Source organism: Agelaius tricolor, unplaced genomic scaffold (genome assembly GCF_023055355.1).
Source record: "Agelaius tricolor isolate 1412-34295 unplaced genomic scaffold, bAgeTri1.0.p SCAF_6, whole genome shotgun sequence".
Lineage (NCBI taxonomy): Eukaryota > Metazoa > Chordata > Aves > Passeriformes > Icteridae > Agelaius > Agelaius tricolor.
Window position 1 is genome coordinate 39712550 of NW_027269266.1, and position 18146 is coordinate 39730695.

Here is an 18146-nt window from a genome sequence, read left to right on the forward strand (position 1 = left end):
GTGGCCCTTCTCATGCCAAAGCCTTGCCAGGCAAAGCCAACAAATTCTCCTGAGTAAAACTACACTCCAAGAAACCTGCCATGCAATGATCCAATCATGAATGTCAGAATGCAACAGGAAATTATGTGATGCTTTCCTCTCTAGGTCATGCCCTCCCTACCACTTGCTCCAAAACAAGACAATCCACAGCTTTGGTTGCTGCCTGCTTCCTCCTCTTCAGGGCTGATCTTAACATCCTGTGTGATCACTTTCCCTACTTAACCCAGCCCCAGCAACTGCTACCTACTCCTTCACAGCTGGAACTGCGCCTCCTGCTCTGAACACACAGCCAACCACAATGCAGGAGACCAAACACTTATGTGATAAGAATCCAAACAAATGGTAAGTAGAAATGACTAATTCTCAGGATTATTTCCACAGTATGTGGAAGATAAGCAGAAAAAGCCATGAGATACCCTAGGTTTGCAAAGAAATTTATTTCAGACATAATAAGATGAAAGAACATTCTTTCATGTGGTAAATAAGCTAAAATTAGTTATTAAAAATTAAATTAGGAAGTAAAAATGAAAAAATTGAAGTGCTATTTTCCATGCTAAAAGAAAAAAATACAGGAATTCAACATTTGGATAAAATACTAGATGATACACTATTCTGTCCCATGGAGAGAAATCATCTTAAAAAATCTGAATGCCATTTTTGATTTAAGACTTAAATTGGTTTCTGAAACTAGAAAGAGAAAGGGAGAGATTCCAAATTATTAAGTACAATAACAAATAATCTCTATTCAGGATTTTTCCTCCCATCTGACAACAAAAATAAACAGAAACTTCAAACGCAGAAAACTGAATAGCCACACCTAACTGCAAGAGCGTATGATTGCTTTTGACATGATTTTATTTTAAATGCTTTTGTTATTCAGACTCCAAGACTAACATAGGCAGAAGTCTGTTTGTCTAGGACAGATGTGTATTATCAGACATCCTTCTTTCTAGAATTATTGATCCTACAGGATTTTGCCCAATTAACACAGTGTATCATAACGACCTAAAGCAAACATCAGCTTTATGCCATCTGTGAAACTTCTCAGTCCACAGCTGCCAGAGGGGCACCTCCCAAGACAGTGAATTCAGGTTCCTCAAAGGAAGAATGAGAGCCATATGACCTCAGCCATATGACCTCAGAGGGCAAGCAGACACTCTCCCTTTGTCACAGGGGCCACGTGGAGCTGGCCATGAAAACAAGTAGCATCACCAATCCTGTCTTTCTACACAATTATTTAAACGCTTCAGATCATTCTACCCTCCTTCTAGAATATAAAACATGAGTGAGATTCTTCAGACTGTGCCAACCACAATCTGATACACACATGAGCAATTTCAATTTTAGTTTAAATTTAGTTTAAATGTTGTTCAAATAGTGTTGATAACATAATTGAATCCTTTACAGTCAGTATTAAGATATGCCTACCCATGCATGAGGAAAAATCCAAAACATTCCAGAGAAAAAAGAAAACATTCTTTTAGAACTGAAAAAACACAGAAATCCTGTATCATCAAGCTCATCTGTGACATGCCAGAAATCATTCATGAAAGAGAAATTCTGCTCCATCAGTTAATAACTCTTTCTCTGCTGTAGTAATCTCTGTGCACCATCGCCAGCAGCACGTGGTCTGACAACTTATCTGTAGGCAATTCTTCTGAAAAATTTAATGCAGTCATTTTTATTTTTAAATCCTTTCCATTATTGACTGCATGCAAGTTAAAAACAGTTATTAAAAACATGGGGAAATAAACAACACAATAAAAAGTGCTTATACAAAAAATAGAGCATCTGTAAAAAGAAACACTTGTGTAGAAAAATCTTTAGACACTTTAATAGTAATAGAAATGCAACATGCATCACTTCCTCAAAACTCCAAGTCAAGCTGTTGTCCTTGTGAGAAGTTTACTGCTTTTAAAGACTGGGAAATAGCCAGCTTGCTGCTGAACTATTTTTCAGCAGGATTTGATTGATTGGTGCTTCATTTGGGGTGGATTTTCTAATATGAAAACACAATCTCTCTCTCTCTGACACATGCACACATACACTTTCTGGAAAATACTAGTTTTTTTGCTTTTTAGAAAATAGTACCAGAAAAATAACTTTTCAGAAAACACTGGGAAAGGAGGTGAGACCAGCTTTTCAAACTACTCTAGAATAAGTCACAAGTGATGTATGAGTGAGGACATTTAACGACTGGTAAACAAGCAGATTCGACAGGAGTTTGGATTTTTTTCTTTTATTTCATAGAAAACACCTTTTTTCTTAAAAGCAAATGAAGAACAGAAGAGTCCACACACAAGAAACAAAAACCTTTTAAGTCACTGTAAATGTGATATATTGTGTTGCCACATGAAGCTAACACAGTCATCAATTCTGACCTTGATCAAGGACTCCTCTTGCAATCTTGACCTGTATTGCATCAACACCACAGACTGTCATATGCAAAAATCAAAAGTTAAACCAGCCAATATAAGTAGAATATATGTGTATATTTATACACATACATCTATCAAGAATACATCAAAATGCAAGATACTGATACCTGGAACTCCTATGTCACTAAAGCAATCAAACCAGTCACCAATTGGACACACTAGCTACCAATTCAGCTCATATTCACAAATCCAAAACGATTTCCATTAAACTTTGTCCACTTTCCACTATTTATTCTGAAAAAGGAAAGAGCATCAACACACATGCAAGAAGACTACAATAAATACTGTTAATCATCAGCTCAGAAAGTATACCTCACCAATTGAGATGTCTGGCAAATGAAGGTAACTCATACAAATACAGTAAAAGTGGAGGTTTTTTTTACAAATTTAATGCTCTGTTGTTTTGAGTTAAGCATAACCACAACAGAGGAAGTGAACTTTTGCCTTGATTTAAATTACTGAGAAGAGTTCTCAGACTGCTCAAGGTTACTTGCTATGTCCATCTTACTACTTGACAAAATAAATTTTCTGATGAGGATTTACAGTAACTCTTTTCTTCAGTAGAGTCACGTAACAGATTTTGCAATGGCATTCCATCTATGCAAGCCAGGAAGAAAAAATCACAGCTTAATATATAACTAAGATGAAATAACTAAGAATAGAGGTTGCTGCTGGAAGTACTCCAATAGCTAACAGAAATCTCTTATCAAGATAATTTTGCACTTCAGCTTTTAAAGTGTCTAGAGTAGAAACAGGTACAAGACCAGATCACCACCAGTAACATATCTGTACACTTTGCCTGCAATAAAACCTGACCTTCAGACCAAAAAGAACCTCCTTAAACTGTAAACAGGAAAGAATTCTACCCACAAATATTCAATCTGGAGTAAGACCCACAGTAGCCTCTGCAGACATTACAATGCTAATGGCAAAAAATGTTTTAAGGAAAGATCCTAGAACACCAAGTGAGATACCCTGAAAGCGTCTTGGAAAGATGGAACCAGATAACGACATCCGTATCAGCTGTCCTTTCCTGATTACTGCTTCCCTCCCATTACCGGGAATAAGCACGAAATTCTCCATTATCATCACCTCAGGGCAGCAGCCAGCTTGACCTCAATTATTTTAACAATGCAAACAATGAACATTAAAATTGGACTGACTTGTTATATAATAGTTATTAAGGCTCAGACACATACATCCCATCAACAAAGCTTCAAAGGAGCAAGTTAATTTTCATTTGGCATGTAATTTGCAGAGACACAAAAAGTAACAGAACAAACAGAACTATACCTCTGACAATCAGGATGGAAGCTAATCACCAAGGCACATTTCTTCTCTTCAGTCCCTGCCTCTGCTGTCACGATTCAATTTTTTCCCTCAAAGGAGAATGAAAACAAGCTCTCTCCACCCCCATTTGTTATTTTGTTATCTTTTCCCTAACCAGGAACCCACAATCTGTTACGGGAAAAACTGAAAAGTCAGTTGCTACATATCTTCATTGTCTCAGCTAACAAAACATTATTTCCTTTGGGGTTTTGTTTTGGCTTTTTGTGCTCAGTCTTCTCACCACACACTCCACAGGGTGGTTCCTTGTGAGGAAAACCTTACAGAAACATCAAATGTCATCAGGACTGAGTCTAAAAGCCAAGTCTAAGACAATCAGAAAAACAGGGAGTGGAGGAGGCAGGCTGGCTGAATTGTTTCCTGTTCTCAGCTACTCTTACCAATCTGCTGCTGTCCCACTGGTCGCCATCAGCACCTCCTGGGGCTATGAGCTCTCCACAGACCTCAGCACAGGGTTTACTCTCCAGAGAGCAGCTCTTATTTACTACATCTGTCACGAAAATTTTGAATTGGCTAGTTAATTTTTTCATATACTAAACATGAAACTATGCTCCTTTTTTTACACATTCAATTCCTATTTTGTATCTTCAAATTCTACAACTTGGACACTTACTGCATATCCTTACAATATAATATAATTCTATTTTGCACAAACAACATTCATTAATCATTTGATAAACTACAAACATCTTCTTACTGGCCTACTATCCAGTAGCTTATTAATCACATCTGCAAGCTCCCTTGTTATTAGCTGCAGAGCTACAATAGTAAGACTTCATATTTTGTAGGTCTGAATCCTATTGCTTTAGTCCATGAAATTACCAGATTTGAGGGATAGAGGAAAAGGGGGACACAGGTCTTTTTTGCTGAATGGTCTGGAAGCCTTAAACATTCCATGCAGTGGCAGAGGAGGAAAATTAATCTACCCTCCCAAGAAATTCTCAGTTGGTTGCAGCTCAGGTATATGAGAGAAAGCTCCTCCCTTCCTCCAAAACAGGCAGAAGGCTCAGCAAGAAAGGGAGCTGACCTATCTTAACTACCTGTTTTACAAAAGCATCATTCTGTTCAGAAGAATAAAAGACAGGATATATTTAACAGATCCATCTCCAAAGTATATGAGTATCTGTATATGATATCTGTAATTGTCAGGGTTCTCTGGGACTTTATGAAGACAATTTGGATGCAAGACACTCCCAAGGACAACCTGAGTGTTCTGAGTCTTTAAGGAAGTCTGCTTCTTAAATCTGGGAAGCAAAGAGATACCAGAGAGCTTCACAGCTCTTGCAACACAAATGGTTAAAGTAAAGAGGATCAAAGCAGTTCTGGCAGGATCCCTGAGAATGCCTCCAGAAATCTCAGCAAAACAGCCCACCTATGTCAGGCCAAAACAAATCGACCGCCTCCCTTTGCTACCTCCTTACCAGACATGACAACCCCAGATGTAAGGTTAAATGCATGTTTTCTGTATTCAATCTGTCCTCCTCACCTGAGAAATGAGTTACTGAATGACAGAAAGGCAACTGGGGCAGGGGTGAGGAAAAGACCTTGTGTCCATGCAGACAGATTAGGACAAAAAATTCAAATTCAGAGAATATTTAAGCAGACAGAATCTCAGATTTTCTAAACCAGAGGATGCTTTTAGTCTTAATCAGTACTCTAATATATATTCAGTTTTCCATGAGTGGCTTCATTATACAGGAGGGAAAAAATGGGAGGGGAGGGAAGCTTTTCTTGTCATTCTCCCAAAATCTTTTTTATGATTCCGAGACTACCTTCTTGCTGCCTAAATCTGAAGGAGAACACTTCTCCCTCACAAAACAACATCAACTGCATGTTGTTTTCCCTGTGGAAGAGGAAGATTTACTAACAAACCAAAGTACTAAAACACTAGAGAAAAATAAAATTCCTCTGATAGTATCAGCTGTCTTGGAGTGTTTCATGGAATCACTCCACAAGTCTTCAGGTGAGAAGTGGAATCTTTTTAGAAAGAGCTGGCTGCCATAAGAAATACACAAGTGAAAGCATGTGATTCAGACAAATTGTATCAATGACCACTGCGTTTTCCCACAAATCAGAGTCAGCTAATTTTCTGCAAAATGACTGATCAGTACCAACACAGCACTGGTCACTTTGCTTCTGGAGGGAGGGGTCAGGGCATCAGGACCTGTTGCAGGAGGCATGACAGTTTTCCTTTTTTGCCTGTTTTGTTAGAGCTCCCTGTGAATACTCCATGTATCTGGGTAACACATGACATTTTGTACAAAAACAACTAATAAGTGCTCGGTTTCTCACCATGATCTCTTTTCTTGAGTATTTTCTGCTAATCACATCCTACTAAAAGTCATCTATTGAGACTTTGCTTTTACTGTCAAACACAACTCAATGGGACCAGAGAGTTGGGATCTTAAGGAAAAATCACAGGGAAGAGAAAAAGCAGCTCCCAAGGTTGTTACCCCCACCTCAAGTTGCTTTCAGCAATCCAGAACCAAAAAATTAGAGAAGCAAAAGGAAGGCGTGCACAAATTCAAGTACATCTTGGATGGCAGCTGGCTGCCATCTAGCCAAGCAGGAAGCACACAATTCTATTTTAAGCCACAGAATACAGCATTGAGAGCAGTTTATAAAAAGAACTTTGTGGGAATTTATTCTTATGCAATTTTACTATAAAAATTACCTTGCAAAGTCATTATTTTTGTCATTAAATGCTACTCATAGGCAGATGTTATTCCGTGGGCTCCCCTGAGTAGCAGCTTTCCTTATGCTTCAGGAGGATCATTTTGCTGAAGTTAACAGCTATAACCCTGGTCTGGAAAGCGTATTTTGGTTATCAGGAATTTAGGCTCATTTGTGAATTTCAAGCATTCCAAAGAGCTCAGAAAATGTTGCTGCCAGCCATTAGGTCAACATAAGCAATCAGAGGATAATTCCATCAGTTTACTGCAACATAGGACACAATTGATAAAAGGTGGGTTTTGGATTTCAAGTGAAATTAGTCTTCAGAAGAGAAAAGGCCATGGTGAACATAAATTACACATTTCAACATGAGTAGCTTCAAGGAGGCACAGGTTACTGTCAGAACATCTGGTGCTGGGAAAAAGAACTCCAAATGTTTTACTACTATTATTATTATTATTATTATTATATTCTTAAATGCTACTTTAAAGCATATGTCAGATTTGGGCAAATGTAGTTCAGGTTTGCTTGTTGGATGAGATGTTGCTAGCTATTGTCTTATGGGCCATTTTTTAAAAGCATACTGTCAGAATCAGAATTGCAGCCAAGAAGCAGGTAAGCAGCTGCTGAAAAGCACCCTTGTAGCACAGTCTGCAAAGCATTCAACACCTGCAAGACAAGCATTACAGTAAGAACAAGCAGCAAAAGCAGTCAGAGATCAGGTCTTTGTTAAATAACTAAGAGTTACAGGGCTTACTATTCACATTTGTTGTAAACTTAAAATGCTTCCTGTGTTTCTTAGAGTAGCATTCAGTACTTTAGGTGCCACACAAGGAGCTGAAGATTACAGTAAGCCCTCAATAAACGTGTATAATAATGTAAACTTAATGCTATGCTTAAAATATATGAGCCATTTCTATGGTTACTTTCTTCTTGAGGGCATTTATAGAAGTACTTTCTGTACTTAGTATTTGAAACCTCACTAGCCACCTTACATTGTCATATATTAGCACTGAGAACATTCAAAAATACCTTCTACTTAATTCAATAAAAATAGCATATAAGTGTGGGTTAACAAAATGGCCCATGTATCTTGGAAGCAGTAATTCACATTACAGAGTTGCAGAAGGTGCCCCTTGTCACCCTTGTTCAGAGTTTGCTGTGAAAATCACTGTTGCATCAGCAAGTCACCCAGAAACCTGCACTGAAAACAAAACCATGAGATGTGATATCCTCATCCAAGAAAAGATTTACTGAATTATATTATTTTTTTCTTTATATTTTTATATTAATATTTTTCTTTAAAGCTTCATTTTCAAACTGAGAACTCTGATTTTAAACTACTGCAGTATTTGTACTATAGTTGTGAAAGAAAACAACCTTGTAGTTTTCAAAAAATCCATGTGTATGGTACGCTATGCTGTTTTATATGTGCAGATAAAACAGTTGCATTTTGTACATAAAGCAGAATTAAGTGGCAGTTTTGAAGGCACACAGAAACTGGAGACTGAATTCCCTTCAAATGTAACTTCTCTCAGGATCCCTTGGGAACTTACCATTTACTTGAAATGCAATTAAATGTTTTAACAACTGTAAAGAATAATCTTAGCTTCTCTGCAACTGCTTAAGAAAAATGAATGCTGCAGCAATCTCTGAATGTAGTTATCATATGTACTGTATTATCCCTAATTTATTAATTGCCATTTATTAAATGATGGAAAATTATCATCTTTGCACATGCTCAATTACTGCTAAACTACAGGCTGAAAAAAATTATGAAAAGAAGCCATGTTTGTATAACTCATATTTTTGAGGTTTGAAGGGGGAGCTGGTAAAAGGAAATATCAAAAATAATGAGCCAGGTTCATTCTTGACATAACCCATATGGACAAACAGTGTAATTTTAGTAGAACATTTGCTCTACGTTTCCCATAGCAACCTCAATTCTCCCTGCCTGGGTATCTGGAACCCAGGATGACTCAACCTTCACATGAATACAAAATCAAATGCACAGAACAAAGTGCAGTTTAGGGAGATGCTACTTATATGCACTCTTAGTGACCTCAAACATATTGCAAACACAAGGTAAAGGTTCAGAGATCAGAAGTATTCAGATCATGTTTATGTAATGGTAACAGCTAGTTTATAGTATTAGAATAATTTCCATCTCCTCATCCCCATGTGAGACAGTTAATGCTACTGACTGAATAATTTTTAGAAGCACATGTACATTTACTACTCTGGGAGGTACTAGACTGATTCTGTCAGAGATATAAGCATCCCATTTACTCCCCTAGGAGACATGTTTCTATTGATCTTAGCAGAGCTAACCTGAGATAGAATAAGCAGATACAGAAGAGATGTCTATAGACAAGACAAACGGCTTCCAAAGAAAGTGCCACAGAAGGCACCAAATAACTGCATCTGTTCTACATGCACTCCAATCCGCTTTTCTCTCTGAGGACATGAAGGGCAGGCAATCACACAAACGTTGCTGTATGGCCAGATTTCAGTGTGCTCACACTCGTATTTTCACACTGTTCAAGTATATCAGGTTTCTAGAACAGGGGCCAACACCAATTCAGAAGAAAGTGCAGAGGTAACACCTGCAGCGGTTTTAGACATCATGTTAGGTTTGAAACTTGTTTTCTCTGTTACAGATTTAATGCCTCTAAACAAATCATAATGGCTCCTGTTAAAACCCAGCTGGAAGCAATCCTTTTGGTATCAAGGAGCTCAGCTGCAACTGAGCTGTTAAATGCACCTGTAACACAAATTTGTATTACAACACTTCTCAATTCACAAAGTGTGTCTAAGCACAGTTAAACAGTAGTAGCTGTAGAATAACTGACACTACCATGTTCTGTGCCACATAACTATGAATTTACTGAATTAAGGCTTAAGGCCTCACTTTGTATTGACAGACACAAAAGTGACACAAAGGTTTTCTGCTGTCTTTTCTTCTGCTTCACTTTTCTTGAAGCCAAGAAGTATCCATTGCTTTCTGGGAAATAGCTGGTTTTGGTCTGAGTTCTTTTCCAAGCACTTTTACATTACCTGTTTTAGAGTGGAGACATTCTTCTGTTTTTCCCACCCAGATAATAAAAGTGAAAATTTTCTGACAGTGAGTTTACAGACAAATGGAAGTGTAATACATACAATCCATATAAAGTATAGATGCAGTGTCATGAGGATGTAACCTCTTCAGTAACATATCTCATTTTCTGATTAGCATCCATCAACAATTAAAGACTAATTATCTTGTATATGTTATGACATACTTGATAGAAGATGATCAATAGGATGAGCCTTTAGTAATTTCTTATGTATAGTGGGGGATTGGAGGAAGATATTTTAAATACAAGTCCAGGAAAAACTGGAGAGCTGAAACTCACAAAGGCTGCTCCTCTGTGTACTCTCCCTTCCTTTTCCAAAATTGCCACTCACTATGCCACTGTATTATTTCCTAAAATGAACATAATACAGGACACTTGGATTTCAAAACTGAAACAGTAAAAACACTTTCTACAGTATCTAAGAGAGATGAAATGCCCTGGTCAGTCCAACTGAGAAATCTGTCTAGAGTGTATTTACTACGCTGGTTTTGAAATGCAAGAAGACTAATTAAAGAATCAACCACAAACTGCCACAAAGAAAACATCACAAAGTACCTTCTTATACTAAAACATATTTAGAAAGAAAAATGGACATGATATTAGGTAACTAGTTTTTTACCTGACTAGCAAAGGCACAGCAACAAGACCTGAGCAGTGCTACTCTAGCTGCAGTCCACAGTTACCCGCTCTCCCCTATAAAGCACCCACATTACTAGGCCAGAAAAACTGAAGTTAGCACAGTTTAGCAGCCCATCTTACCTCCATACCTTAGGTGAATATGAGATCATTTTCATCTCCTAAAAGCAAATATTTGATTTATTACTCATGCAGACCTAAAGGTCATCTTTGTTAAAAGCCAGCTCTCATCTTCCTGCACTCCAAAATCAAGGTGAGAACTGCAGTGAAAGCAATGATCTAATATACAGCATTTCCCCCCACTTATACAAAGTAATTTTACACAAAATTAGGCACATACGGTCAAACCCACTTAAATTGTTAAGAGGATTTTTAAATGGTCTTTGTGTATACTTCACACTGTCTAAGCACGATATCCCGTTCAAGGAGCTGAATCCATTTTTTTTCATGCACCCTTATTGCACAACCCCACAGAACCTCAACACTATGCCAAATATCTAGAGCTACAGCATTCTTTTTGTTAGGACTCACATTATTCCTTATCCACTGACCTTTCCAAGTACATGCTTTCAGAGGAAAAAAAAAGGAGGGAAAAAATTGAAATAAAAAGCAAAACCTGACTTTTTCGAAGCTGCAGAGTAAAATTTGGCATAGGTCAAAAACCATCAAGACTTCCCCCACTACCAGCTTAAGCGTTTACTACAAAGCTTTAACATCAACACACAGCTTAGTGCAGTCTTCATATAAAGTTCACACCTGTGAAAAGTCCTGCAAGCCTTAATGCTACCCCAAGTGGTTTAAGTACCACATCTCCTTTGTCACCTACAATGCTGCCTGTGCAGTGCTGTAATTCTGTGACACAACAAACACTTCTCCACACACAACAGCATTCTTTTTTGCTTACAGTAGCGAGTCACAGTTCCTAACTTTGCTATCCAAATATTACAACGACCTGAAGACATTCATTCCTCACTTGAAAAATCCTCAAAAGTGTTTCAGAATCATCACTTTTTCCCAATAAGCACATAAAATTGTTGCCTCACTCCATGAAGCCCTAGGTGCAAATCCTAGATTTGCCCATATTGTAAGGAAGGAAGCACAGAACTATCACTTCGCTGCATAATTCCTGCAGGAATCAAATAGTAACTGTTTCTATATGGAAAAGGATGTGCAAGAAGCAGTAGGACTGTCATCTCATCGAAAAGCAGTCCTTTCCAAGTTCTAGGACTGCCAACTGGCACATAAAAGAGATGTTACACTGGTAGAGGCCCTGTGAAATCTGGATCTCCCTGTACCAAATGTTCAGAAACCCATACTGATGACTAGTCACGGTATCAAAAGTTGTAACAAACACATTTCAAAGTGATCAGAAAATTCTTCATTGGCTTTTTTAAACTGTGGGAAGAAATATTTATCTGGACTTCTTTTAGTTTAATTTCTGTAAATGTCTGCAAATAATTAAAATCAATTACTACAAAATCTTCACACACTTGGTTCTTTAACAATTGTAACACTGGCAGAGGTTGTACAAGAGTCAGACACTCTCAGCCAAAATAAACACCGTTCTGACCATTCTGTCACTATTATTTAGTTCAGTGACAGCTAAAATTTAATATAAAGTGTGATGTGGCCACTTGGCTTAACCTTCCAGTTGATTTTAACCACCTACAGTAAAGAAATCTGAAAGCATAACTCTGATCATAAATTTCTAACAGGATAATAATATACACAGTTTTAAAAACAGAATTAAATTTCAAGACCACAGAGACTTAGTTTGCCATAAAATCACTTACTAAAAAATTAGCTCAAAGTAGTGCTTTAATGCTAAGTTATGGTTCAAATAAAGAGGTAGGATCTCTAATAATTCTGCATGAAGTGCAACACGATGCAGATCATTTCTCACAAGTTAATGTACAGTTAATTTTAGTTTTGATGTAACATTCCATAAATCAGTGTGGACTGCACTATTAACACCAAGTTAATATAAGCAAAAATCTGATTTAAGAGATATTAAACAGAATAAAAAATTACATTATGATGAAAAGCAATGCTCCTGAGCTCCTTTTCCATTCAACACTATACAAAAGTAGGGCAAGTATTAAAACATAAATTTTTTATAGCAGTCAAAAGCTCCATACTTATACTCAATTTTAACTTACCAAAATTTGGAAAATAGGTGAAATTCCAACTTCACAATGGAAACACTTATTACATGTGTCATTTTGCAGACCTAGACAGTTGCGTCTACTACATTTATATGATTTTGCTTGTCAGTTTGGTGCTAAATAGACCTCTTTGCTACAATTAGTTTCATGCTAAAATTCTCTAGCCTATTAAAAATCAAACTAAATCAACCAGAACAAACCACAGAAGGAAACATTGTTGTTTATTCTTACTGTTTTGTTTATTCTTATTATGAACTGAAAAGAGGGGGGAAAGAACAATCAAGTATTACCAAACATCTTGCATTATATAAAATATAGGAGTATATTCTGCCCTATTTGCAAGGTGGAGATACACCTCATTTTTTTCCAGATAATATGGCCAGACCAAGAAAGTTCAGAATTGAGAAGCAATTTCAAGTTGCTTTCTCAGGAACATTGACCCAGCTAGCAAACACTGTCCCAGCTAGCACATGTGCCAAGTGAAGGATGCCCCTCTTTGCAGCATTACTGTTTTTCAAAGATCTCACATATAACATGGTAGGACTACCATAGCATAACATTGTTGTGAAATTTTAAACACACATGCTTCCTCTCGTTTTCCAGAAGGAGATCAACATTTTACATTGACTCAACTACTGTATTTATAAGGTGCAAAATTAGCTAATGCAGTCCTATTTATGGAACAATTTAAAAAAACTTATTTGCATGTCAAAGCTTCAATTGCATCACTCAATCAGGGGAACACTAATATTGATCTATAATCCTTTTGCAGTCTCTTCCCTTCACCCAGATCATACCAAACAAACGTCAAATAAAAAGTAAAGATTTGGGCATTGAGGAAAGGATTAACTCTCTCTCTCTCACTGTACTTTTAGCTCCTATTTTTCATTGTTTCAGATTAAAAAACAGGACTAGAACAGATTTAAGCGCACTTTCGTGAGGGGATCTGGACATATCTCTTCATTGATAAATTTCATAAGGGAGGGTGGATCTAACAGTCACTGCTTGACTCATACATGGAACAAAGATATTTCCTGAAAACACAGGTATCATATACCCAAGTCTATTTCATTCACTCTGGAAAATAGGGGAGAAGGAAGTGCACAGAGCATACTGTTGAAATAAAATGTACTTCCTTAATCTGGAAAAAACAGACTGAGCCTTTCACAAGATGGAAACAACATCAGTTAAGCAGACACTTTTTACACAAGACTGGGAAAGAGGGCAGAAGGTCTGATTTCTCCACTGTTTGCTGTTCTTTAGGAAGCAGCACACACACACAAAATATCCAACACATAAAAATGTAAACTTCACACATTGTTTTATGAAATTTTGCTTATGCATCATTCATTTTAGTACCATTTTCTCTCCCTGAAAAGCACTCATTTCTTTCAGCCTTTATTGTATCTTCAATGTCTGAGGGTTTTTTTTTCATTATTATTGCAGACCTCTAAGAGGTACCATTCACATCAAGCAAAACAAAATAATCACCTTCCATCATTAAAGACTGAAGTCCTGCAATAGTTACCTTTTTTGGAATGACATCACATTGCAACGCACCACAAACAAGTGAGTCAGCAATTCACTGGCCTTTTCTGCAGGGATGATACCTGAACTCTTCCTCATTGTTTTACCATAGGTTAGTATTTATTTCTTCCAGGTGTATTCTTTGCAACTGATGGCTTTTTTCTTCCCAACTTATTATGATCAGCACATACACTAATACTCCCTTTCAAATAGCTTTCAGCCTTACTTAGCTCCATTTGACGAAATTGCAACCACTCCCACTGTTGATTTTATTAATAGGTTTAAGGTGCACTCTGAATTCAAGGTATGAGAGGAAATACATTTAGCATGCTAGGAGTAACCTGGGGGAGATGATTGGTAGACAAAGACACGATATTTTTACAAAAAATAGACAAATGTATGTTTTCTCTAATGTAAAGAAAATGTGGGTGACATTCAGACAGCCAGTTCTTCATTTCTAATCTTTACTAGAAGAACAACAAGCATTCCTCCTCAGGATGTGCAATTTAAGCCTTCATTCAGAGCACATCCCAAGCATTTATTCAAATTCTTAACATGAAAGACAAACTGAAAAAGAGTAAGAGATGAAAGATGAATGTGTGTTCTGTGAAAATCTGCTGTACTATTTAAGCTTAAAACTCTGTACTATTTTTGTTGTCTGAAAGACAGAGTTAACTCGGTATGAGTTAATTGCTTAAACACTGGTACAGTCTTTAAAAGAAACAAGCTCGGTATGAGTTAAATTTCTTAAACACTGGTACAAATAGTCTTTAAAAGAAGCTTTCTGCTTTGGTTTTCATGCATTTGATACAGATGAACCATTTTTCCTCTGCAAGGCCAGCAATATAAACTTGACACAAAGTTAAGACTACAACAGCATAGCAACAAACTGCTGAGTGTGGGGAGCTACGCCTTCATTCACACTTTCATCAGAATTATTCAAGTAGTTTTTTTCCAGCTATATTTAAATGCTTCAGGGCCCACTTTCCAATCTGAAAAGTATTTTTTGCTGCACACAGCTTCAAAGAGATTTTCCTCCAGTCCTGCAATACCACTGCAAAGCCTGGGAGCTGTTGCCTATCTACTTCACTTTCAAGCATGTGCACACACCAATTTTAACATCAGCATAAAAAAATCTGTATACACCTGACCTGAAACTGAACCAGAACTAAAGCCCACCTCTTGCTCAGCAAGGGGATCAAAACAAAGCAGTCGTAAAGTAGGAAGAAAAGATAATTGTTAACTTGTCAGATTCAATTGCTTATTGTGAAGCAAAATAAGCACTTCCAAGCTATAGCAAACCAGCAGATGTTTCTCTCTTACCTCTCGGACTTCATGGAGTTGACCAGATCTCTGGCTCTTTGCTCTTCGAGCAGCTGCAGGTGATTTGTGATGTGTGATGGTTACAACAGTTGGCCCACTTTGATTCGTGTGTTTCTGGCCACTGGGAGATGCAGAATTAGCTGTCCCAGGTGGCAGCAGAGATGAGCTTCTACTTCGTGAGGATGAGATGCTCTAGAACAAGCAATAGGATTGTGATATTAGCAACTTTACACAAGCAAAAATTTACAATACAGGCTATATATTTTACATTTGTATTGTTCTACTTTTCTCACAAACCTAATCTGCAGGTGTAACTGATTTATTCCTTCTGAACCATATGCACGGCTCAGGAGATGCTCTTGGAAACATTAGAGCTGTTACCTTTGTTTCTTGGTGTGCCTGTATAATTGGTCTTTGCAAATATCTTCACAAATTCTTACATAATAATATGCAGCTTAGTTCTTACAATCCTACTTTTTAGGAAAGCTTAGGAAAGATTTTGCAGACAGAATAACAACAATGCCAATACAAATATTTTTCATGAAACTGTTGACCTACAATTCACCAAACTGGTGTGAACAGCCAGGAAGAAAAAAAATCTCAATGCTTTCATTTGATCAACTTCTGAAACAGTGTAGTATTGTTCTCAACATCAGAGGAGGTTCAATTTTGGCAAGGCCAATCCACACACAAATTAAATATTAACATTTGAAACAAAATTTGTCTTAAAGAAATCAATGCATTTTGGAGTAAGCTTGGGATAAACCCAATATACAAAAAAGGCCAGAAATAAATCTCCAACAGTATCTGCAGTATGAATACTTGTAACATACAACCTATAAAATCAGTCAGGACACTCAATTTTTATCTAACCATCTTTCAGTGTTGCTGTCTCAGTTTGCTCTCCACAGACCTCAAACACAAGGTCCTGGAGGTCTATAGGACACCAATTCTCAGTCAAGCTCAGATGGGCACCAGATCACCCTGGGAAATCATATATAAAAGTGCAATATAAAAAAGTCTTTCCCTTCTATTGAACTGTTGATTGCATCTGTAAGGTTAACACTGAAACAGAATAATTTTTACCTCATGAAACACAAACCAATTCAGAGAGTAACATTAAGCAGCACTTCAAGACAGTGAAGAAAATACACAGCCCCACGACTAAAACACCTTTCCACCTCTTCTCCAAAATCTGCACAAATAACAATGGCAACCTACAACATTGCTAAGACAGTCACCATCAACACTAGGTACTTCTCTTGGGCCTGCTACACAAAAGTGTTCCTATACAAAAGTATTCCTACACAAAAGTATTCCTTGGGTATAATCTCTCTTCTTATACCTTCCATGTCACTTTTTGCAATTCTGTGGTAATCTTCAAACCAAGCTGAACAGGTTCCAACTAGAACTCCAATTGAAGTCAGGCCCCATGTTACCACCACACTGACTGTAAAGGACAAGGCAGATTATTTGGCACTGCCAAGGAAGAGGAGTGAAACAAGTAACAAAATCCCATTGCCACCACCACACAAAACTAGACTTTAGACTTTTTGAAGGCTTAAAAAATGGATTATCACATTGCCATTGTGCAAAGAGCTGCTAATCTCATAGAAATAATTATCATTCTGTTGGTCTAGATTTAACATTTACAAATGCTTCCAAGAATGATGGTCTGACTGTTTTTGAAATGAATATATTCTTTGCTACCATGGCCAATAAGATTACAATAATAAGCATATTTTAAAAAAATATCCACCCTGGCTGATAAATCACAAATGCATTAAAACCAGATTTGACTCTAAGGCAAAAAAGCAGCACGAGGTGTAATTTGTCAGAAGGGCACAGAAGGTTGCTAGGTTTATAATTCATCTTCCATTTGAAAGAGCTTAGACTTAACTACAATTAAAATAAGAGCCAGATGAAAAGGTATTTGGGAGAAAGAAGGGGATGAGGGAAACTTAATTTCCTTTTTCAAACATATATTCCACAGAAAAAGGGTGTTCTGAGTATATGAGTGAAATATACTTCACTAATGCTTGTTCTTCAAACTGACTAGTATCAGAATACCATCTAAACTAAAGTTAGGGTGTAGAGGTAGAACAAGATAATTTTTTTTTTCCATTGAAAAATCAACTTCTCTTTTAGGTTAATAAAAGTTGATTTTGTTTTAGAATGAAATCTTTTGAGATTCACAGACATTTTAGTATCATACTATCACAATAATAAAAATACATAGCTGCTACTTTCATGTAGCTAAACAGATCCTAACAGATCAAACAAACGGTTTGTCTGCTGCTCAGACTAACAGCAGCCATGTAAAACTGAGTTTTCCCATTAGATTCACTTAAAAAAAAAAAAAAAAACCAATTCTGTGAGAGGTAAAGTTTTGCTATGTTTTGATATTCTTGAGGGAGAGCTATAGATCTGCACGTAAAAAAAGTTAACACAAAACACATTTGGAAAAATCCATGCACTGGTTCAGACTGTGGGACCACAGTGCATTTAAGATGGCTTTTCCTAAGTTTTGCCAAAGTATGTAGTAGCTCACAGCAACTTCTGGTGAACAGTCATGTAGGGCATGGAGTTTGGGGATCAGTGGAGCAGGAGAGAAAATTAGAAAAAACAGCCCATCTCTAGTTTCAGTAGTGGGTGGTGCTCAAAAAGACTGTGCAGCTATAGGGACACACAAGGTAAACCCAAGACCCTACATAGACAAGCACACAGCCTGGCAAGGGCTGCCCATGGATCCACTGCCTGATGTGCCTAACACTCAGCTCTGTTGTGTCAGAACCCAGGACATTCCTCTGCCTGCCCTGGCTGATTTGAGACCCTGGCAGGGGGCTCAGAGACCTTGGCACGGAGTCAAAAACACCTGTACC

At 37.3% G+C, this 18146-nt stretch overlaps 1 protein-coding gene across 2 annotated transcripts in view; it reads right to left on the reverse strand.

The window, feature by feature from the left end:
• OSBPL10 (oxysterol binding protein like 10) overlaps positions 1-18146 on the reverse strand; it is a 113335-nt gene that overhangs the window by 53841 nt on the left and 41348 nt on the right. For both annotated transcript variants that reach the window (XM_071429428.1, XM_071429427.1), the window contains exon 4: positions 15265-15456. In XM_071429428.1, the coding sequence (XP_071285529.1) occupies positions 15265-15456 (192 nt within the window). The remainder of the gene's footprint in view (positions 1-15264; positions 15457-18146) is intronic.